Here is a 21,972-nt window from a genome sequence, read left to right on the forward strand (position 1 = left end):
CATGAACAACGATCCGACAAGGCACACTGGGGCAGACAGGGATATATACACAGACACCAAACGAGGGAACAAGACACAGCTGGGGGAGAAAGGCAAAGACACAAGGTAAATGGACACAGGAGATACAAATCAACAATCAGAAAAGAAGGGAAAACACACAGACAGGAAGTACAAGGCATGACACAAGGCAGAGTGAACATTTCAAAATAAAACAGGAAACCAAAGTGCAACCAGACCGTGACAAGGATATCCTTCATCAGCAAATAACAGCTACATACTACATACATGCAAGATTAAAGATTTGCCAATTTATACAGCTGGTGAAGGATTGACATATCCATTTCCTGATCTGCTTCTTGTCTTACATTGTTCAGGTTATTCTACTTTTTAATAAAACAAATGTAGCTTATTTTTATACTATACTTTATTGTGTAGCATCCTGACTACTGCATGTTGTTACTATGCAATACAAACCACTCCATCTTGTTGTATTTTCTTGCTGCTTGAGTGCCCAACAATCTATGTTTTATTAAAAGTGAGTGAGCAGCGAATCAAAGTTGCAGAATTGGTTGCTCAGATACATATCCTTCAGGCGGGGGAGAGGTGATAACTGTCTTGTTGGTGCTTTTTCTTTGAGGTTGGCTTTGTTTGACAGGGACCTTATAGCCAGGATATCAAAGTTGATTAACACATTCACGCTCCCAAGGGGAAGAATGCTTACGTAAGCACATGTCATATTTTGTTTTACAGGAATATTTTTTGGGGGGGATTTTGATATAAAAATATGATTTATTATTTGTTGGTATATATTGTGATCTAATGTATATGGGGACGTGATCTAAAAGGGTTAAACAAAACTTAACTTTAAAGCTCTAATAAGTACAAAATAAATAATTGATTTTTTTGTTCTGACAATTAACAACAATTAGTTATGTCAAAGACGTCTATTTATTGTGTTGCAGAGATATCTAGTGAAATTAGCATGCTAACTTAGTTCCGCTCCGTCCAGTCTGTAATACCACTTGTTCCTCTAGAGGTGATAGTGAGTTACTGTAGCTGCAGTCTGCCTCAGTACAGAAAGGAGAAGAAGTACAGCTGCCTGACTCTTGTAAATATTACAGCCATGTTCCGTGTCTGTTTTATAGTTTATTTATTAGATTACATTCAAAGTGGCAGAAAGGAGAAAACCCCTCGCACCACCTGTCTTTGTCCTCACAGCTGCCAGGAGGCTGTTTCTCTGAGTGTATATCTGTCTGCAGCCCCGGGAAACAGCGTAGCTTCAGTTAGCAGTTAGCTGGAGTTCAGCCACAGCACCGGAGAACTGCAGACTCCCTGTTGCTGCCGTTACACAGGTCCAGCAGCCGCTGTGACTGCAGGTCTGGAGCTGGTTCTGCTGAGCTCAAGTCTCTCAGGCCACTGACTGACGTAACGTTACACGGACTACAGCCCCGGTTAACATCAGTGCTCCAGTAAACACAGATGATCAGCTCCATGTGAAGATTATAAAACAGCAGAGTTTTCTGACCGGAGATCAGAGTTTCAGCAGTTTGGTCGAATTTTGGTATTCTTGCCCTGCTGTCTAACTGACAGACATTACACAGGAGTAAATGCAATACACAATACAAAATAATAAATAAAAATACAATAAATATGCTACTACAACTAACATATAAACATTAGAGCATAGGTCTTCAAACTAGTTTGGTCTTTAGCCTGAGTTTAGTTGTAGATTGGCCTTTAGCCTGAGTTTTATGATTAGTGATGTTGGTATTGGGCATAAGTAAGTATTTTTTTAGAAGCTCTTTTGCATCTCCTTCCCAAGTGTGCGTTTACTTGCCTTTTGATGAATTATATTTAATAGATTTTTTTCAGTTGACCATGATTATGCATAATTAGGTTAACAGAGATCAAATGTATTATTTAAAGGGCCTACGAAATGATAAACATGAATTTCTACTGATGCTAATAATTGCTATTTGTGATGTAAAATGATGTGTTATTTATGACACAATGATCGCAGTATTTAATAAATCATGATTTAGTATGTCGACCACCGATGTTTACATTGTCGCTACTGGAAACACCCGACGCCGTGTTCTGACGTCACAAGTAGAATACAGTCCACCAGTTGAATACACAGACAGCACGGCAGAAGCGGCAGAAGCAGCAGACGTGCCGATGTCGGACTCTGGCTCGGATATTTCGACAGAATCGAGTGACAGTGAGTCGTCAATAGACTCGTTGCACCTTCAAGAAGAGGAGTTTATTGAAGAGGATGCCGGTGTCGTGGATTTAGATCATGCGGGCGAGTTTAACGTGGTGGAAACAGAGCAGCTCGAGACACAGTAAACAAGATGGAGACACAGACAGGAGTGAACAGGCGGATGAACGTGACAGTGATCCTGGATTTGGCAGAGATCCTGTGCAGCAACAGAACACAGACAGGTATATACATTTGACTATAGTTCATAGAACTTCTCAATATATAGTAAATACATCATAATAAAACGTAACATTATCCTCGATCGTAAATAGATCGCAAGCTATCCTATATCGAGTCGATAGCTTGGTTTCCTTGAATTGTTATGAACCCGATTAGGAGGACTCTGCACCGGCGGACGTGTTTGAATCAGCGTGCTGGCTGGGGTCTCGGCAGTATTGTAGGCACAGCATCTGTGTTCATTTAAAAAAAAAAATTGAATCTCATTTCCTTGGTGAGCATAGTTTTTTCAAAACACGATCTCTCAAAGTGCTGCCCACAAATGATCGGTTTCATCGACGCACTTGTCTTGTCCACATACGCAACATTTTATCATCTTTTGGCCACAGAAACCTAGATTTGGAGACGGCCCCTTATCCCCATACAACACATTGCTTCACAATTATCCTTGGCGATCGATTGTTGTCCATTCTTTCTCGTAATATTTGACAGCAGTCTTTGCTGGACGCTTCAACGCACTTCAACGAACACTGGCGGCGGCTGTATTCTACTTGTGACGTCATCACCCGAACATTGCCGAAGTGGATGCTCTCGGCGCAGCGATCGATTGTTGTTAGCGGAAGTCATTTTTATGCTGTTATGATCGTGATTTATTACGAATACATCAATATTAAAAATATATATATGGCACATTTCACAACTGATATGCAACCTCTATCATATACCAAGGCCAATAACACTGACAAAATATCATTTCGTAGGCCCTTTAAGAAATGTTTGTGAGTTTAAAAAAAATATTATTTCTTAAAATGTTGGAATAAATAAAAACAAATTGTTTGGTTGTGGGTCCTACTGTATGTCAGTATGTGTAGCCACAGTGACTGTGTAGTTAGTCTACACAGCTATACCTTGCATCCGGTAACTGTAAGAGGAGAATCATGAAAAAAAGGTCAACACCTGCAGCTCAGAAAGGGGGATCATCGCTGGTTTGGAGACTAAACAATGATCTGTATACATTGACCAGACCCTGACTAATACAATGATGCTACTTTGGTTCTTCCATGAAAATCCTATTGAACTAAGTCAGCTATGTATAATGAGCACAACATCAAATTTGCAAATTGGGAATAGGATTGAGTAGCAACATTAAGAAAATGGAATTTCCTTCTTAGTCTATTCAGAAAAGGAAATGTGTTTAACATTATATACAGCTGACAGGACCTGACAGGTGATGCCTGGCAGCTTAAAGGTTCAATGTGTAATTCTGAGCCACCTGCGGCCATATGGCGGAAATTTCTTTTAGTTCACCCCTCTCCTTTCCTTCTCTCTGTCTCTGACTGTAGGTGTGTGTCGCAAAGTAAAGAAGAGGAGGGAATGTGAATGGCAAAGCAAAACATTTTTTTTGTAATATTTATTTTTATTTGTTTATTACATTTATCGCGAACAAACTACAACTAAACTCAGGCTAAAGGCCAAACTATAACTAAACTCAGGAATTAAACATTTTTTTTATTTTTATTTTTTATTCACAACTCACTTTTCCCATTGACAGGTGCTCTTTTATTAAATAAACTAAACGCTTATGCTATTGGTCTAATTTATGTGCACGTTTCAGTGTGCACTGTCTACTTTGCGCATTCACATTCTCTCCTTCGCTCCGTTTTGCGAAGGGCGGGGCTTCGCAGCTGATACACAAACACGTGCGCACACACTTACAGAGCGGAAGAAAGGAGAGGGGAGAACTAAATAGAAACCGCACCATGCACGCGCACGCAGGGATAAGCCCAAACCAAGCTAGACAAGGTAATACAGCAGCAATCTAGTGTATTGGTTGTCTGTAACTTTCCACAATCAGTGAAGCAGAAGGGAATATCATGACACACAGGACACCTGGAAACATAACAGGAAGGATGCTAACACCAGCAGATGAGGAAGAGTGAAGCTCTGAGAGTTATTAATCATTGTCATGTGATGAGGAAAAGGGGATCAATGGTTAGAATACACAGACAGGCTAAGGGGCGTACCCTTTTAACCAGCCGCTAACACAAAAAAGAGGTAATTGAGCAAACAGGTATGTGCCCAGATGAATTATCACCTGTGTTAAACTGTGTATAAAATGTGAAATATGTGATATTGTAAAGTTGTGTAATTGTCTGCTTTTGCATCTATCCAAAGTAATTTTTGTCCAACCATTTTTTTCCACAACGAAAGTCAGCACTTTCTCTGGGTTGCCCATGTGTGCTGCTCTATTTCTCCCTATGTGTCTTTCATTATCTGTCTCTTATTCCCTCTTTTTTCCTCTTTTTACGGTAAATCAGTCAAAGCTGTCGTATCATTAAATTAATTTCCATTCATGGTAGTAATGGCATTTCACCAAAGACTGTTGCCTCATCCAAGTCTGGTCTGAAGGAGGTTCGGCTAACACACATTGACCCATTTAAATGTACAGGTGTGCTAGAGGACTGGGGTTCCAACTAAATATACTTCTGGCAACACCTATTAGTGATGCCGGATGTAATCAAAAGTGAAACACACCTGAAATCTTTCACTGCTTTTAGTCTGGTGTTAGGTTGCTCTTTAAAAAAATGTCTAACGCTGTGCTCTCTGTCAATTGTTATACTGAATCTTGCCTTTCAACTGGTGACATTTAACCCACAACAGTCTTGTAAGGAATGGTGTTTGTTAGGCCGCAAATCTTTTTTAACATTTAATAAACATTGACATTATATTGTTTTTCAGCAATGTACTATACCTGTCTAGACAAATGGAGTGAACTTCATTACATACTCCTGAGTAATATTATGTTGTGCGGCTGGATTTTATGTTGTTTGTGTTATTGTGAATGTTAATGTCATTTTGAATGAGGTTTTCTAACTCCTGGAACAAAACCCAGACATTCTGGTTTCCCTTTGACTCTTTATCTGGTGCTCACAGTGCTTAAAATAGCTGATACATTGTTTTTTTATTTACATGATAAAATACTGTACAGTAGGGACTGTGTCAGGAGTGTCAACACTGCTGGAGGATGTACTTATCCTAGTTGAAAAATGTAAAGTCAATTAAACTCCCACTAATAAATGTGAGTGTTTACTCCAATATGTAACATTCTTTAGCACTTTACTCATGTGCTTACACCAACTTCAATACTGTGAGTGTGAATGTGCAATGTTTTGTGCTTTGTTCATCCATCCATCGTCTACCACTTATCCGGGGTCGGGTTTTGTGCTTTGTGTGACAGTAAAATGCAAAGATTGGGTGACAATGCAATAAGACAACAGTGTGATGAGGAGCTTTTCTCTGTCAATTTGATCAACAATCCAAACCAATGAGAAGCGCAGGAATGCTCTGCATACATTTCAGATAAAATGTGTAATTGTGGCTCAACATAAACCTCTGTAAAACATGGATTTGGATCTTACCTGTCTGTAAAACTGCTGACATATGGGCAGAGCTCTGAGATGTGAGGATAATGTGAGTACTCACTCTCTGTGTGAGAAGGCAGCACCAGACTGGCCAGCAGCAGAAGATGAAGAGCTCCCCTGCTGAGAGGCGACAGCCGTCTGAATCTAAGGTCCATGGTCTGGCTGTTGGTACTCTCTCCTCTGGTCCGGACGCTGCTCCTGATTGGCTACGATCTCACACAATCATAGAGTGACACCTGTAAAGAGACAAGAGAATTGATGTTAAGGATAGAGGTTATGTGAAGCTCAGGGTGTGTAGTCTTGTGAAGCCTGTACATCTGCATTTCAACACAGTTCAGTGAAACTTTCCCAAATGTTGTTGTTTTTCCATTTTCAGGGTTGTTAAGTTGATCTGTGTATTGATATCCATGTTTTTGATACTGTCAGTGTTCACAAAAAATAGCCTAAAAGGCCTTCAGTATTCTCCCCCACCCAGAGGCAACCGCATGAGTCATCCATACTTACTGTGGTTAAGTTTCACAGAATGGTAAACACTATAACATGATTGTAATTATATATTGATTATAGAATCTCAAAATCACGCTTTCATATGAAAGGTGAGCAGTGTCAGACCCATGTTGAACCAAGGTCAGCAGCAGGGTCACAGAGCCGGTCACATGGCAAATACTTGTCTATGCTGTGTCATTTTAATACAAGTACAAAAATGTCATTCATTTGTAAAGTGTCCTAATATGTCAGGGATGGGACAGTGTAACAACTGCCATGGAGAACACAAGATTCTGATTAGGTGGAGGGTGTGCAATATTTTCACATAGTGTTATGATTTTATGGACCATGAACTTTACTGGTTCAGTCTCACTGCAATCAAGATCACCAAGCAGTAGTCAGACATAGTTAGAGACAGACCATCTTGTGAACATAGTGAAGCATTTAGCAGCTAGACTAGTTAGATGTCATTAAGCACTATGAAAGCCCCTCTGAGGATGGAGGTGTTCCCCTCCCCAACTCATCACTGCAGATATATCTCTTGGAGATAAGTGTGGGGGAGTCACATCATCCCAACCTCATGAAGATAGAAGCTGTTGTTGACTTTGGTTTTACTATGCTGCTGCTGGAGCAGGTGTCAGCAGTAGTTGTTCGGAGAGAGAGAGAGAGGGTGAACATGTTTCTGCTGTTTCTGCTGTTGCGGCGGTTGTTAGAAATTTTGTGGTTGGTATTCCATCTTGCTGTGTGCTTGTCATGTTACAACTGCAGGAACCACACCAAGTTCTTTAAAACCTAAATGGTTTTATCATATGTAGCTATTAAGCAGAGGCAGTGGAGCAGTGTAGTATATTTAAAATTGTCTATTGACACTTTGATGCTAAGTACTTTTGCAGCATTCGTTATAGATTGGACTACAGGTTTATAATGTGAAGAAAGAATTTCGGTTTACCTGTTGTCTTTGGCTGTGTTGTGCTGTTTTTATCCAATCCGTCATCATACATTATGTCTCCAATTCTACTCAGACCATGCTGAGCTGACACCAGAGAACATACATAAACACAGTGCAGTCACCATCCCAGGATGGAAGTCACCAAAAATAAAACTCTGGATGTGTTTTTAATAAATCAGTGTGAACATGAAATCAACCAGAACTCAAAGGCAGCAATGTATTTTCTTCCCCCTAAAATTATTTATTCCATCAAATGGCTCTTTATCTGTCCCAGGAAGCCTCATGCACAGTACCAGAGCCATGAGACTGGAGCTAAGGAATGTCTACACCTGCCAAAGTAATGGCTGATCAGCAATCTTATCAGTTATGGTCATTTTGTGCTACAGTATGAGGCAGTAAAAATCATGTTCATAAGTGATGCAAAGAAGGAAAATGACAGTGTCAAATGTTCATGCTGAGATTATTGTGGCCAAAAGGCAGGGAGTTTCCTCTCTGTCAGGCATGTACAATGCATGCTTTCTCTCTCAGCACTCAGCACCCATAGTTTCATTTCAGAAGATGGCCAGCTAATGTTATCACACCAAATCATGGCCAGAGTAACTAAAGCGAGATGCATGATGAGCCTGGTTCTCTGGTTTGGCCGTGGTTGTTCTCTCTTTGTATGACCAGTAGAAAGGCTTATCAAAATCAAACTGCTAATGAAGACAGGAGCGCTCTGCTGTGTTCATGATGCCCTGATAATAATGATGATCACAGTAATGATGGTCCCAGGTTGGTGGTGTTATTATCGTTAATGCAATGTACCATGACAGTTGAACCATTCTAGTTACCTAAACTAACAATTGTGTTTGATGTTGTAGTTCAACTAAGTTTTGAAAAGATTAAATTAAAATTAAATAAAGTGTCAATTTTCTTTTTCTTTTTTAGTTTGGGACAAGTCCTATTACATATACACTAAAACACTGCAGTGCAGCAAAGTAAAAAGTAACACAGCCTGAATATAACTTGAATCACCCTGACTGATTGATGAGTTGAAAGGTTTGAGCTGTAGAATGGATGTGCTGGGATTTGTGAGAGTGAGCGCTCAAATGTTGTTGTAGCTGTCTCTCCAGTGATGTTGGCAGACATTAGTAATGGTATGGAGAAATGCAGTTGATCCAGGAACACTGTAGAAATCCAGCACTTAGTCTCCTCTCTGCCTTCCTGTCACAGCACACCTAACGACATGTCAAAGATGTTGGAAATTGACCCCAAACTTTCTCTCAACCTTTTCTGTGAGACTTTCTGTAATTGTTGCTGGGTGGGTTTTCAGTAACTGTGTGGAAACATTCCAAGCTTTCATGAGTGAGTGTGTGTGTGTGTGTGTGTGTGTGTGTGTGTGTTTTCCTTTCTTTAAAATGTATTCCTCAAAAAAAAGTTTGTAGCTTTCAAGTAGATTTAACATGCAGTATACTGAAAGGCAGATAAACTGAATGTGTCGGCTGTGTGCATCTGCATGTATGGTGACGTTGATGGGATTCCTGTTCTGGATTTTATTTAAGAAAGGAGGAACATCAGGGGAAAGTAAAACCCTACCGCTGCTTTCTGTAAATTGCCTGTGTGCTGAGGCAGAAGGGAGTGGTTGTAATGCTCTGTTCTCTGGATTTACAGCGTACGATCTTGCCTTGATGTGGAATCGGTGAAGATGTAAAGACTGGGCTGGACTTGTGTTCCAGGTGCATTCCAACAACATGTGAAAACTACAAGAAACATGTTCAGGATCATCCACAACAAGCTGCTGCTTATCCTGTGGCTACTTGTGGTGTGCTATTTTTAATAAACGCAGGGTGAATAAATCATTGTATACCTGCTTTTCTACTATTCTTTTGTAATTTTTTGTTGAATTCTCTTGAGGCCAATGGCCAAGTACTGTAAAATGCTAATCATGTCAATGTCCCCGGTTTGATTTTGGCTGGGGATCTTTGAGCATTTTTCGTGTCTTCATCTAGTCTCAAATGTCAAGTAAAGGCAAAATGTCCAAAAAAATATTAAAACTGTTAATATTAGCAGTTGTAGCTCAGGTGATGGAGTGGGTTGACCATCTATTGAGTTCTTGGGGGTTCTATCCCCTGCTCCATGTGTCAAAGTGCTCTTGATAGGGACACATATCAACATGGCTTCACATGCATGTGTCTGGACAAAAAAGAACAACTTTTCATATCTAAAGAACAACAGCAGTTTGTTAGACAGCTGGTCATCAGCATGTAATAGCACTTTTTATGGGCCAATTGGTGACGGCTGAACAAGATGTAAACACAGCATTAAATATTGTCATAATCAGTCGATGGCTAAGGTGTTAGCAAACAGATTCAGCAGATACAAAGCAACATTACCATTCATTCGACGCTGTGTTTCAAACAAGTGTCTCCTTTAAGATCTAGTTTGGTCTCCACCAACCCCATAGAAAATAATATTTGTCTCTCTAGCTCAGGGGTCGGGAACCTATGGCTCTTTCGATAACGCAATATGGCGCGCAGACAATTTTGAGCTGACATTTTTTAACATGATTAACAAGTAATAAATAATTATACTGTGTCATTTTAAAGTAAAACATTTAGCAGCGGATTTGTTTTTAGTTCTCCCCTCTCCTTTCCTCCGCTCTCTCTCTGGCTGTAGGTTAAGGTGTGTTCACACGTGCATGCGTAGGGGGCAGAGCCCCGCCCTTCGCGAAACTGAGCAGAGGAGAAACTGCGCAAAGCAAGCAGTAGACCGGGGAGGTCAAACTCAACCACAGAGAGGGCCAATATTAAAAACTGGGACTACGTCGAGGGCGAAACACGGTCCACATTTATTGAACAGGATACACATATTAGATAAGTGAAAAATATATGGAACCTATTTAAGTCAACTGCAAACGGATTGCTGAGCAGTTCAAATTTAAATTTAAATTTCTGAGCTGTCGGCAAATGCGCTCAGTTTATCAGCAGAATGCTGTCAGGAACACAGCGGTGGAGATGGTTTGTCAGTGTTTGGAAACACGTAGTGACCAAAGTTTCCTTGCTGCATCCGAGTCTCCCACAGGCAGCTTGGCTTGGAACGTTCTCACTGCATCACACATGTCTGTGATCACACGACCCTGAAGCTGGAGGTTTAAGATGCTTTGTTATGCCGCACAAAAAGGCCAGCTCACATCACCACTTTCGTCCCAGAGATCTGTGGTGTGTTTCCCTTTGCTTTCCAAAAACTTTCATTCCATTCACACATTTAGTTACTTCCTCAAATGTATTTTCCCGTGGTTGTGTCATGCATTGATTTAATTACCAAAACCGGCGGGCCAGATATAATTGCCTTGAGTTTGACACCCGTACAGTAAACACTGAAACGTACACATAAATGAGATAAATAACGTAAGAGTTTACTTTATTTAATAAAAGAGCACCTGTTCAATGAAACACTGATACCTCTATTAGTACTCGGAGACGTGTTATTCTTAAAAAATCCACGCATAAAGTTGCATTCAAATTTATTAAATATATGGCTCTCAAGGAAATACATCAAAAAATATTTGGTTCCCGACTGTGACGATTAAACTGTGACGCGATAATTCGACAGCCCTAATTTAAAAGTGATATGCTGTCTGTTAACACTTATTTCTGCACCCAAGTATCCAAAAAGTCAGTGACTGTAGGTTCCTAGAATAGTATACTCAGTGGCGGGCCGTGCATTTCCCACCTAGGCCTTCAGTGATGTCCTACACAGTCCTACCTGAATTATTCCACCTCTTAATAACATCATTATGACACCATGGCTCTAGAAACTATACATTTAGACAGAAACGCAGTATAACCGGGCGTTGCATCACCTTAACATAGTCAAGTACAACAGAGTTATATTAATATTTCCGAAGCTTTTATAATCAATAAATCCGCATTTCCCTATTTTTGTTCACCCTTTCGTTTTGGAGCTCCGTTTCCCTGCGCACTTGTTCGTTGAGCTGTAGATCCACTCGGTTGTCCCAAAAGTTTTCAAAAGCACCGTTGCTTGTAAGTGCCCAGCCGTGATTTGGTGTCTCGTTGCTGCCTTGGTTAGACAACTCAAGTTTCCAAACCCAGGATGGCTCCAAACACCAAAATCGATCAGTTGTAAATAGCAGGCATTCCCAGCAGTACAATGTGCAGTGCCTCTCGGAGGCTGTGAGCCGGGGGTACCGCTCGTAGTTAGTGATTTGAAAGTGGCGGACAAACCCTGTGATAGGCTCGGTAGCGTCGGGGTTGGCTGTTCTCTTCTCACAATGTCTAGCTTTTCTTGAAAAGTTCGTCTTGAAAATGGCGTTGTAATTATATCTGCGACCACATCGATCTCTTCTCCTCCTTCAGCCATTGTGGGTTGAAATCTAAATTAGCTCGTTCAAGTTCAGTTTGCTAGCTCTGCATAGCTGTGCCTCTCAATAGTGCGTATCCAATCAAAAGACGTAAACGCGCTGACGTTATCGTACGCCTGCTAGCTGGCCCTGGCATCGCCAACTCGAAATCTGATTGGTTAATGCCACAGTTTTGTTTCCGTTCACTTTAAGCTACAGGCGCCCGAACGGTATCATTTTATTCCGTCATATTTATCCCCCCACAAACACACACACACACACACACACACTTTGAAGGCCGGTCCGTGAAGATATTTTATTACATGAAACCGGTCCGTGCGCAAAAAATGTTGGGGACCGCTGCTCTAGCAGACTCTCTTATCCAGAGCGACTTACAATGAACTAACTACACTCTCTCTGGAGTAACTCAGGGTTAAGTACCTTGCTCAGGGCACAATGGTAGCAGCTCTGGTGTTGAACTCATACCCATCTGGTTGGAAGGCGTACCACCAGCGTCTAGGCATCACCACCACAATACGCCAGTACTGTATATAATTGCTCATTCTTATCCTGTATCTACTTGCCTCTCTGTATTTTGTGCCGCTGTAAAACTTAATTTCCCTTTGGTGATTAATAAAGTAATATCTTATCTTGTCTTTAGTTTCATATATATATATATATATATATATATATATATATATATATATATATATATATATATATATATATATATATATATATATATATATATATATATAAATATTTCATATTTCATATTTATTTTTATAGGTATATACAAAATATTATTTTCTAAGCTTAATGTCATAATTCTATGACAATCTTACAAACTTACAAACACAGATCATTGCCACATACCACAGAATGTATATCCTGGATGGTCTTTAATACAAATAAACAAAACTTAGCAGGAGTAGGCATACAACGCAATGAACAGAAAGACTGTACAGCCCAGTCATGATCCATTTGGAGTTCTGTGGATTTCCACACACTGATGTCCTGGACAGATAATCGTGGAGTCTGTCCAAAGGGCACTTCACTGAGCATCTTGGGTGCATGGTTATTTAGGCATCCATGGAAATGCTCATTTCAGTTTTAAAAGCAAGTTTTGTAAACAAATTATATTTCATCAAATTATATTTTTAAATCATGAAACACAATTTGATATACAAATCCAGGTTTACAGAATTAAAATTCAATACCTGCCAGTGTAAATATATGTCCATACCCTGCTGTCACTTATCATTTCCCTCTGCATCAGCCATCAGCATACTAATGCATCTATAGACTGTCAGGCTGGCTGAGAGGAGGCCCTTCAGCTCCGTCTGATGATAAATACCCCCTTTATGTATGAATGATGACACAAATGTCCAACCTCGTTGCCAGATGATTTTGCAAAACCCTGGATTACAAAAAGATTTTGCATTGCTTCAACATCTTTATTCATTCTTACTTTCTACATTAACTGTGCATGGCTACTGCTAGAAGCAATAGCTAGTAATTAGTGTTTTATTGAAAAAAAAATATGCATAAAAATCCGAGTTGACTGACATAATGCTAAAAATGACAAGTTTGCAAGTGTTCCTCTCTTGGAAAGAGGCTGAAGTCTACTATGAATCAGATAGACTTTACAAAACCCTGAACAATCCCTTTAAGAGTTCTCTTTGCAGCTGCTGAATCAGAGAGGCCCCGTGATGAGCCGTAGACTCTGAGAAGACACTGTAGGGAGCTGAACTGGCCTCTGCATAGAACAGGGGGTGTCAAACATGGGGCCCGGGGGCCAAAACCGGTCCACCAGAGGGTCCAATCTGGCCCGTGGGATGACTTTGCAAAGTGTAAAAATTAGTTGTTTTGACCATAAAGTAAAATACTGTTCCAGATATCCGTGACGAAATGTGTTGTGCCTTTGTAGATGCACTGTGATCTGTAAGTTGTAATGCACATGTGTAAATGATAAACTGAGGCATAATATTGTTGAAATTGCACTTTTTTTTCTTAAGAAATTTCAGGTTGTTCATAATGTAAATTGTAAATTGTAAATTGTAAAATTTACGTGTACTTTTTTGCACTAAAACGAAAGGAGCATTTGGAGTTTTCATTATTTATAGGTTATTATGCTCGGATTTTACTGGTCCGGCCCATTTGAGATCAAATTGTGCTGTATGTGGCCCCTGAACTAAAATGAGTTTGACACCCTTGGCATAAAGGATTCCTTCAGGCTGATAAAATAAAAGGAATATTTACATCTCCTATTTATCTATTTATGAACAGCTAAACATCGCTTTGTGTAGCTAACAGATCACTCACAACGTTATCTAGAAATGAACATGAGTTCATTGTGAGAATATAAGGACAAGGCAGAGTAAATAAAACAACAACAAAAAACTAATTCAGTTCAAAATGTTGCAACGCCCACAAAGAGCGAGACGTGACAGGGATTAAGTTCCACACAGACCCCAGTTATGATTGAAGCAAGAAAATAAAATGATAATAAATTCCATCTATTATGCTTCTGAAGCTTGTGGACGGGGAATGGACTGTGAATGCCTACATCAGAGGGAAGGAGAACAGTTGAAGGGTCATTTCACAAGGCAACCAAATGACCAGTTTTAATGGCAACTTCAGCTGGATCTCCATCCAGAATGTGTGTGTAAGCATATGCTTTCCATGTGTACGTCTTTAGAAGTGGTCTTGTGTCTGAGAAAACACAACAGCTCCCTGAGCTTCTAGTGGAGTATTCATTAGGAAGACAAGAGCACACAGAGCCTCAATGCTAATCAATTAATACATGCGACCTCACACAATGTCCTGGCGAAGAAGCTCAAATCTGGAGCGCAAACTACACAAAGGCGGCATTAGCTCCATTAGTGCAGGAATCTCAGAGGCAATTAACCTGCGCTGAGCAAAGCCCTTTCTTAGATTCCATTATGTGGTGCCGAGCGGCAGAGCAGGAGGAGCACGGGAGGCTGAGTGACGGAGGAGGAGGGGGGGTGTACTTCTGGAAAGCTCTCAATACTGGTGTCAAAAGCATGTGATCAGTATAGAAAGCAACATGAGGTGATGACCTCTTCCAACAACTAACACTGGCCCACATAAAGCTAGTGAGAGAGGGGAGTTTACTGTGCAGCCTCCTTCACTGCTGCACACCCATGCTTTCTCTTCGCTTAAAACACTATCACTGAGGCCATGCCCATACTACATAATGACTGCTCATCACACAAGCATTGCATTCAACACTGAACCAAAACAATAGGATCGGAAAGATGCATCAGCACCACTAATGGCAAGTACAGCTTCATTCCGTCATCAATCAAACAAGATATAGTGGTTGTGAAGGGTGAAGGAGTCCTGAAGGGAGCTAATGGCTCTAGTCTTAGTATCCCATCACACAGTAGAAGTGTTGTCATTCATGTATTTTGTTAGACTGCAACAATGTGGAGAAGTAATTTGATTCAGGGCCATAAATATGTGTTAATGTGTTAACTTGCTGGTTTACTGACTAACTGACATAAATAGTACCTACCTCCCTGGAGGTCTAGTGGAATCTATTTTACAAGGATGTGGAATTTAATTACACTGTGGCGATATCTCCTATGACTGGGTGCAAAGGGTGGTTTCATTTTGAAGTTGAGTCATTAATCCTCAGGTTAAATGCAATTTCCGCTGAAGTTGAAACATTTTCAAATCTCAGTGTCGCCTCAATTTGAGCAATATCTGCTGGAGTCTTAACACAGGTTAAGACTAATGTTATAAAGTTTTCTGCTGAAATCACTTTTCCTGGGTTTATTATGGATAGAAATTCAAAATGTAAGAAGATAATGTGTTTTAAATGTGTCCCTATTAGAATATGCATATACTCCAAATGTTACTTTCACATTACTTTGGTAATATTACAACAACAGCTTAGATAAATGCATGAAGTCATAATCAAGTCAGCACACCTGGATTTCTGTTTAATGTTAGGATTTACTTTACACAAGTCTTTAAACAAAACATCATCATGTAGTTCTTCAGAGGGTTATCTATGTTTATCACAACATCAAACCATGTGATCATTACAACACAAAGTGTAGTGTAATAAAGCCCATGGGAGAAAATAAAAGTAACCTTAACCTTAAATTCAGCGACCAGTATTTTGAAAGGACACATGGTGCAATGAGTTGTAGTAGTTACACTAACAGTTGAGCTGGGAGACAGGCAGGTAGGGAGACAGTCAGATAGGGAGGGAGACAGTCAGGTAGGGAGGGAGACAGTCAGGTAGGTAGGGAGACAGGCAGGTAGGGAGACAGGCAGGTAGGGAGACAGTCAGGTAGGGAGACAGGCAGGTAAGGAGACAGGCAAGTACGGAGATAGGCAGGTAGGGAGACAGGTAGGTAAGGAGACAGGCAGGTAAGGAGACAGGCAAGTACGGAGATAGGCAGGTAGGGAGACAGGCAAGTAGGGAGACAGGCAGGTAGGGAGACAGGCAGGTCGGCCCTCCAATAATTTCATTCGGCCCCAATAAATGATTGGACGGACTTATTACAACCACAGATACCAGGTTTTTTTTCTTTTTTTGTCAAAACATTTGATTTATTGATTGCTGTCGGGATGTAAAAAGTATTTCAACAAATAAACACAAATAAATAAGTAAATCACCCACCCTAGCTTTAAGTCATTATCAAGCATGTGAGGGTTTCAGTTGTGTTTTATTTCACAGTAATCTGAAGATCTTTGTTCAGATAAAACAAGACTTTAATGAAGTCCACTTGGACTGAAGTCTGATGGATATGTTTTACTGTTCTCTGACATATTACAGGCTAAATGGTTGATCAGTTAAACAACACTGGCAGACTGTATTAACCTGCCAGAAATGTGAAGGTTTTGTTATATTCAGTTCAAGTTATACAAACTTGTTTAACTTGTAGTACTTTAACTCTGTTTAGAAAAAATACTTCATATCATAACTATTAGCGCAAGGCTTCATTAATAAGAATCTGCTTTTGAACTCTTACAGTGGAGGCTGGGTGAAAAGGCTGGGTGAAATGTAAAAGTCTTTGTTTCTGCACTGAAACACACTGGACTCAAAGTTTCAGTGGTGCAAGTGAAGGGAAGTCTTCAGCCTACTCTGTCTTGTTTGTTCATTCTTCTTTGTCTCCCTAGCTTGCTATTTATGTGTGTAAGTGCACAGACCCTCATCTGTAGCGGATCATCAGGGTCTTTTGTTGTTAAGTGCAATCCATGATTCCTACAATTAAACCTGTGATAGGATGATATTCAGAGATGTCTTAAATACATACTTGAGATCCACTATCAAAGAGTTATGATGAAAGAAAAGTCTCAGCACACAAATGAGCAAGTGGTCACGTTCAACATGAAAACTTCACAAGTTGCTGAAAGACAAGTGCTTACCTGTGTCAAGCTCCATGGAGAAAACAAGAGTATCCTGAGGAGAATTGGTGCTGGCAGACTTTAGCGTTGTTCCTCAGATGTAACAATTTCCCTACAAATCCCATAAAACTATCTCCCTCCAAGCCGATGGAGCGCTGAGCCTGGGGGAGGAGTGCTCGCTGAGGTCAGCCACAGGTAGAGGCTTCAGAGCTCTGCTGCAGCGTGATTGATCAGCTCCTTGTGGCTGGTAGTGCAGGTCAGAGCCGTGGATCTCTCCTGGGAGTGAGGAGCACTTAACAGCCTGCAGCTCGGTGAGCAGAGCCGACCAGCTAGCAGCCAATGTGTATGATGTCACAGGTGTTGGGTTTCAGCTGGAGGCTGAAAGGCGGGCTCTGCTCCGGTGGGAAGCTATGCTGAGGGTTGACCCAGCGCAGGTAAGACAGACTCCTCCTCGTGCTTTTTCTGGCAAGTGTTACATGGGTCAAACTCGCCTTTTAGAACCATTAGCACAAAAAGTATTTGGCAACAAGGTTGTTGGCAGGACACACAACAAAGCCGCTTCATAGAGGGGAGGTCCACAAATCAGGAAAATAATCGGACTTTGAGAATATCACATTTAACAGCTACTCAATCAATGAATCTAACAATTAGGATTTAAATGCTCCAGGAATAAGATCTCAAAATCTTAAATGTATGAACTTCATAGTTAGAAATAGTATTCATGAATACATTAAATTGTAACAGAAAATATATTTTGAAAGAAACCACTTTTTGAAGAGTTTTTAATAATCTAAATACAAATGATTTTGAATGAACGCAGCTAAAAATGTGGAAATTGTTTATACTCAATTTATCTGCAAAACCTTTACTGTCAACGTATTTAATTTGTTTTCCTTTCTTCTTCTTTTTTTGGCAACTCAGTAGAGCAAAGTGGGAGGAGCAGTTAACGGAGCATCAAAAGACGTAGATATATGGTAACACGATTGTATGCTGATGATTCAGTCGGGAGTATTTCATGTCCATTCAAGACATGAGGAGGTCCGAACTCACAACCTATAAAAGTCCAAATGTTCTCCAATCTAAACCTGACACAAGATGTTGCACATCCATAAAGTCCATCAACCCTGACCATCTGCCTAACATTTCTGTACTAAACAAGGAACATTATAATTCATGGACTGGAAAAATGTTGCCAGCAAACAGAATAGAGCCAGCCATACAAATATACACACAATATACACATAATGCTTGAGTGTTATGTAAACATCATGTCTGGGAAACAGGGACGGACAACAAATATACCATTGCCGTGTTGAATCAACAACAGAAAACAAAGAATTGGTCCTTTCTCTCCAGCTGCGATGAAGGAGATTTTACTGAAAAGTCCCTGACTCCTGTATCTCCAGTCCCTCCTCTCACCTGTCTCCTCTTCAGGAGACAATGAAGCTTCTCTGTTTGTACGTCGGATGGTAACAGGAAGGTTTAATGAGCGCGGTCGCTTTCATGAGAAACTATGACCACAATATTGGTCTGCACCAAACAGCAATAGACCATATTTCCTCATACATAAGGAGTATACATATTATTACAATGCAACCTGTTCAAAGAAAAAGTCAATCAAATAAAGAATTAAACTCCAGAGAAGTCAAAGCAAAATCTACAAATTCAAGATCTTGTTCCAAATCCAGATCACTGCACATTTCTGTCTGACATTTGGAGGATTATTAGCTAATACTAGTTTAATTTATGAACTCCCCAAAGAATGTTTTTCAGTTTACAACGAGGGTTTTAATGGCGTTTACAAACTTTGTCAAATCCCGAAGGAAAAAGAAAAATCCACTGAGTCTGGAGTCATGGGGGCTTTCTCATAAGAACATAGCTCAAGAGCAAAGAACAAAAGGGGCACAGTATGGGCACATTTTTCCTGACAATTAAATGTCCAGACCTTAAAAAATAAATGAGCTATAATTACTTCCATTAACTTGGAATGCGAGAGGCGGAGAACAAGATAGGAACACAACTACAATTATTTCTTACCTCCTACCTTCCTAACCACAAACGCAAGATGAAATCTGAACAAAGGGCAGAATAGAAAAGATAAACATGAAAACTATATGCCCAATTGTTCACCAGTAATCTGAAATATACTTGTGAATACATGTTCAGACTGACAATTAATATGTATGTGGACTGAAGCAATGATCAAAGAAATCTCAATTTTCATTGGAGAGCACTTTTTGTTTTTGTATGAGCTTTTGCTCTACAAATCAATGTGAATGAACTTGGACTTTATATCCCACCTCAATTAGAAGAAAAACTTATGTTCAGTTACACCCATAACTTCTGATTAAATCGCCAACATGAAGAGAGAGAACAAATTCAAGTTCCTGCTCAATTGAAGCACTAAAAGAAATGAATAGTAAACACAAAGACACTCACTGAACAAGAGGTTGGCAGGAATTCTCACAACAATAGTAGAAGCTGTCATATTGACTTGGTCCATAAGAGCCACTATACTGTACAGGTATCTTGATGAACACATTCACTGGTGACACATTGTGGCCAGCAACCTCACACCTCGCATACCTTCTACCCACAGACTACGTGCTTAACCTTTTGGAAAGAGTTCACTTTAGTAATGTCAAAAGGGACCTGAGTACAACTTCAATAATAAAAAAACAGTTATTTATTTACAAGCTATGAATTAGCTTGAACCTTCCGTTTACAAAAGAGGGACTCTACCACAGCATGACATCCGACATCAATACATAAAAGTTAGTCAGCTGCAATAATTCCATCTGCAACAAAGAACATCTGTCTTTACCTCTGCTGTGGCGGCTCTGACAGGGGTATCCATTTCAACTTAACATCACAAAGCACATTTTCAGAAGCCTGCCAGATCATGTTTCTCATAAAGATTCATCATTTCAGCAAAAATGAACTCCTGCAATTTCACAGGGTCAAAAGACACATCAAACAAGCTGTAGTTCCCCCTGAAAGTGAGCGGCCACCTGGTAGGGGAAACGGGCTGTAATTTCTTTCCCTTCATTCAGTGACAAAGAGCCGCCTGGCGTCTGTGATTAGTGATGTGAGCTGGCTGTTAATAACCTTGTGAAATATAGATTGAAAAACAAAATGTGTCAGAACAAAATGCAATAATACTGGAAGTGAACTGATCCCTGAACTTCAAAAAATTGGTTAGAGCGTGTTGCTCCTGTGCCGCTGGGTGCAATGCATCACTGTTTTCCTCCACGAAAGAGCTCTAACACCCCCTTTAGGGGCGAGCTGCTCATAGGAAGTTGTGACTGAATGTGAAGAACACACACTCTCTAAAACATTCATGCTCTCTGAAATCAACACATGGTTCATTTAATAAAACTGCTTTTCTGCAGCACTGCTCCACATGACACTCTGGCAGAAGTACATTTGTGAGTGCAAAGTTATTTATGTAAATGATACACAATAGATACTGTATTTGTGTTTTTAAGGTTTACTTCACTTTACTAATTATATTAAACTATTGTTTGTATGACTGCTGCTGTTTAAATGTTTTAAATTGAATATTAAAAAAACAATAATTCAAAGTGTCTTTCATTCTGCTGATTATGTGTTTAACCCTTTGAGACATTGCTTTTGCTTTGTTTTCACTTCCTGTATTTTAGTGCTGTCGGGATATACCGATTGACCTTTAAAAAAATGCGTTTTGATATCATTTATATACATATGATAATATAATGTAAATAATCCAGCACATCTTAAATCATTGTATGTATAAAGTTATGGTTACAGACTCTTTCTCCACCTACACTTGTATTTTGAGTAGAATTAATTTCCTAAAAAGAGACGCACAATAAACAAAGTTAAAGATGGATTTGACTAATATGCATGTCAGTGGTACAATAGGTCTCAGGAGTGCCTGAAACATATGAATATATAAAAGTAAATCAGTTTATCATTCAGAACAATCACCTCATTACCACATGGAGATGGAACCAACTGTCAAACACCAGCTGATGGGTCAGCCAGGCCAAAATGACCTTAGTGCAGATAAATCGAGATCAGTTTATGTTTGCCTTACAGAGTTTGTCCAGAGTATATTTTAACATTGTAAAATGTTCTGCTTAGAAAGCGTCTTGCTAATTAAAATGAAAAAACAACAACAAAAAACAGGAAGTCTAAAGGATCTAAATCAAGATTGTCTCTGTTTAAAACAATTACTCTCGGCCTATACATATTTTAAATACATAGACAACAGAGACTGTCTATATAACATACACACACACACACACACACACACACACACACACACACACACACACACACACACACACACATGCTTGAGTTGCTTCATGGTAAATCTGCACCATAGAAAGCTAGCTGTTCAATTTTGCAGTGCAACCATGGAGATATAGACAACAATCATTGGATTCATTTTGATACTGAAAAATGTCATAATTATGAGGCAAGATCCAGATTTCTGTTTCCAGGGAGAAGTATGTATCTGAAATACTGCTGTCACTGTAAAGAGTAAGTTCTACTGCTTCCAGCAGTATGTGTAAGTGCTCAATACGTTATATTAAAAAAAATGATAGACTTAATGTTTGCTGTGATGGATTACCCAACAAGCAAGTTTGGAGTCTGCTATTTTATTTAATGAACAGAAATAATATGAAACTAATGGCTGCATAAATAAATCTGGTTTATTCCAACATGAAACACATGTTCATTGGAAATACGCCTAAACTTGCTGATTTTTATCTAGCTTTCCCTGTCTCTTTGTGCTGTATTTGATCCACTGGAGACAGAAAAGGAGATAACGAGACTTGTTGTAGTCCCACTTTCAGGTGTTATGGTAAGAAAGTGGTCTAATGTCTAATCCAGGTACAGAACATTGCCGATGGGCTCCAAGCCTACACGGTCAGCAGCGTGGTCGGTCAGTGCACTTTGC

The 21,972-nt window shown here is 39.8% G+C and overlaps 1 protein-coding gene across 1 annotated transcript in view; it reads right to left on the bottom strand.

The window, feature by feature from the left end:
- The window catches only part of ptprfa (protein tyrosine phosphatase receptor type Fa), a 238,747-nt gene that overhangs the window by 211,177 nt on the left and 5,598 nt on the right, over positions 1–21,972 (bottom strand). The window contains exon 2 of the mRNA XM_029429417.1: positions 5,924–6,098. Coding sequence (XP_029285277.1) covers positions 5,924–6,017 — 94 coding nt within the window. The 5' untranslated portion in view covers positions 6,018–6,098. The remainder of the gene's footprint in view (positions 1–5,923; positions 6,099–21,972) is intronic.

Source organism: Cottoperca gobio, chromosome 4, assembly GCF_900634415.1.
Source record: "Cottoperca gobio chromosome 4, fCotGob3.1, whole genome shotgun sequence".
NCBI classification, from domain to species: Eukaryota; Metazoa; Chordata; class Actinopteri; order Perciformes; family Bovichtidae; genus Cottoperca; species Cottoperca gobio.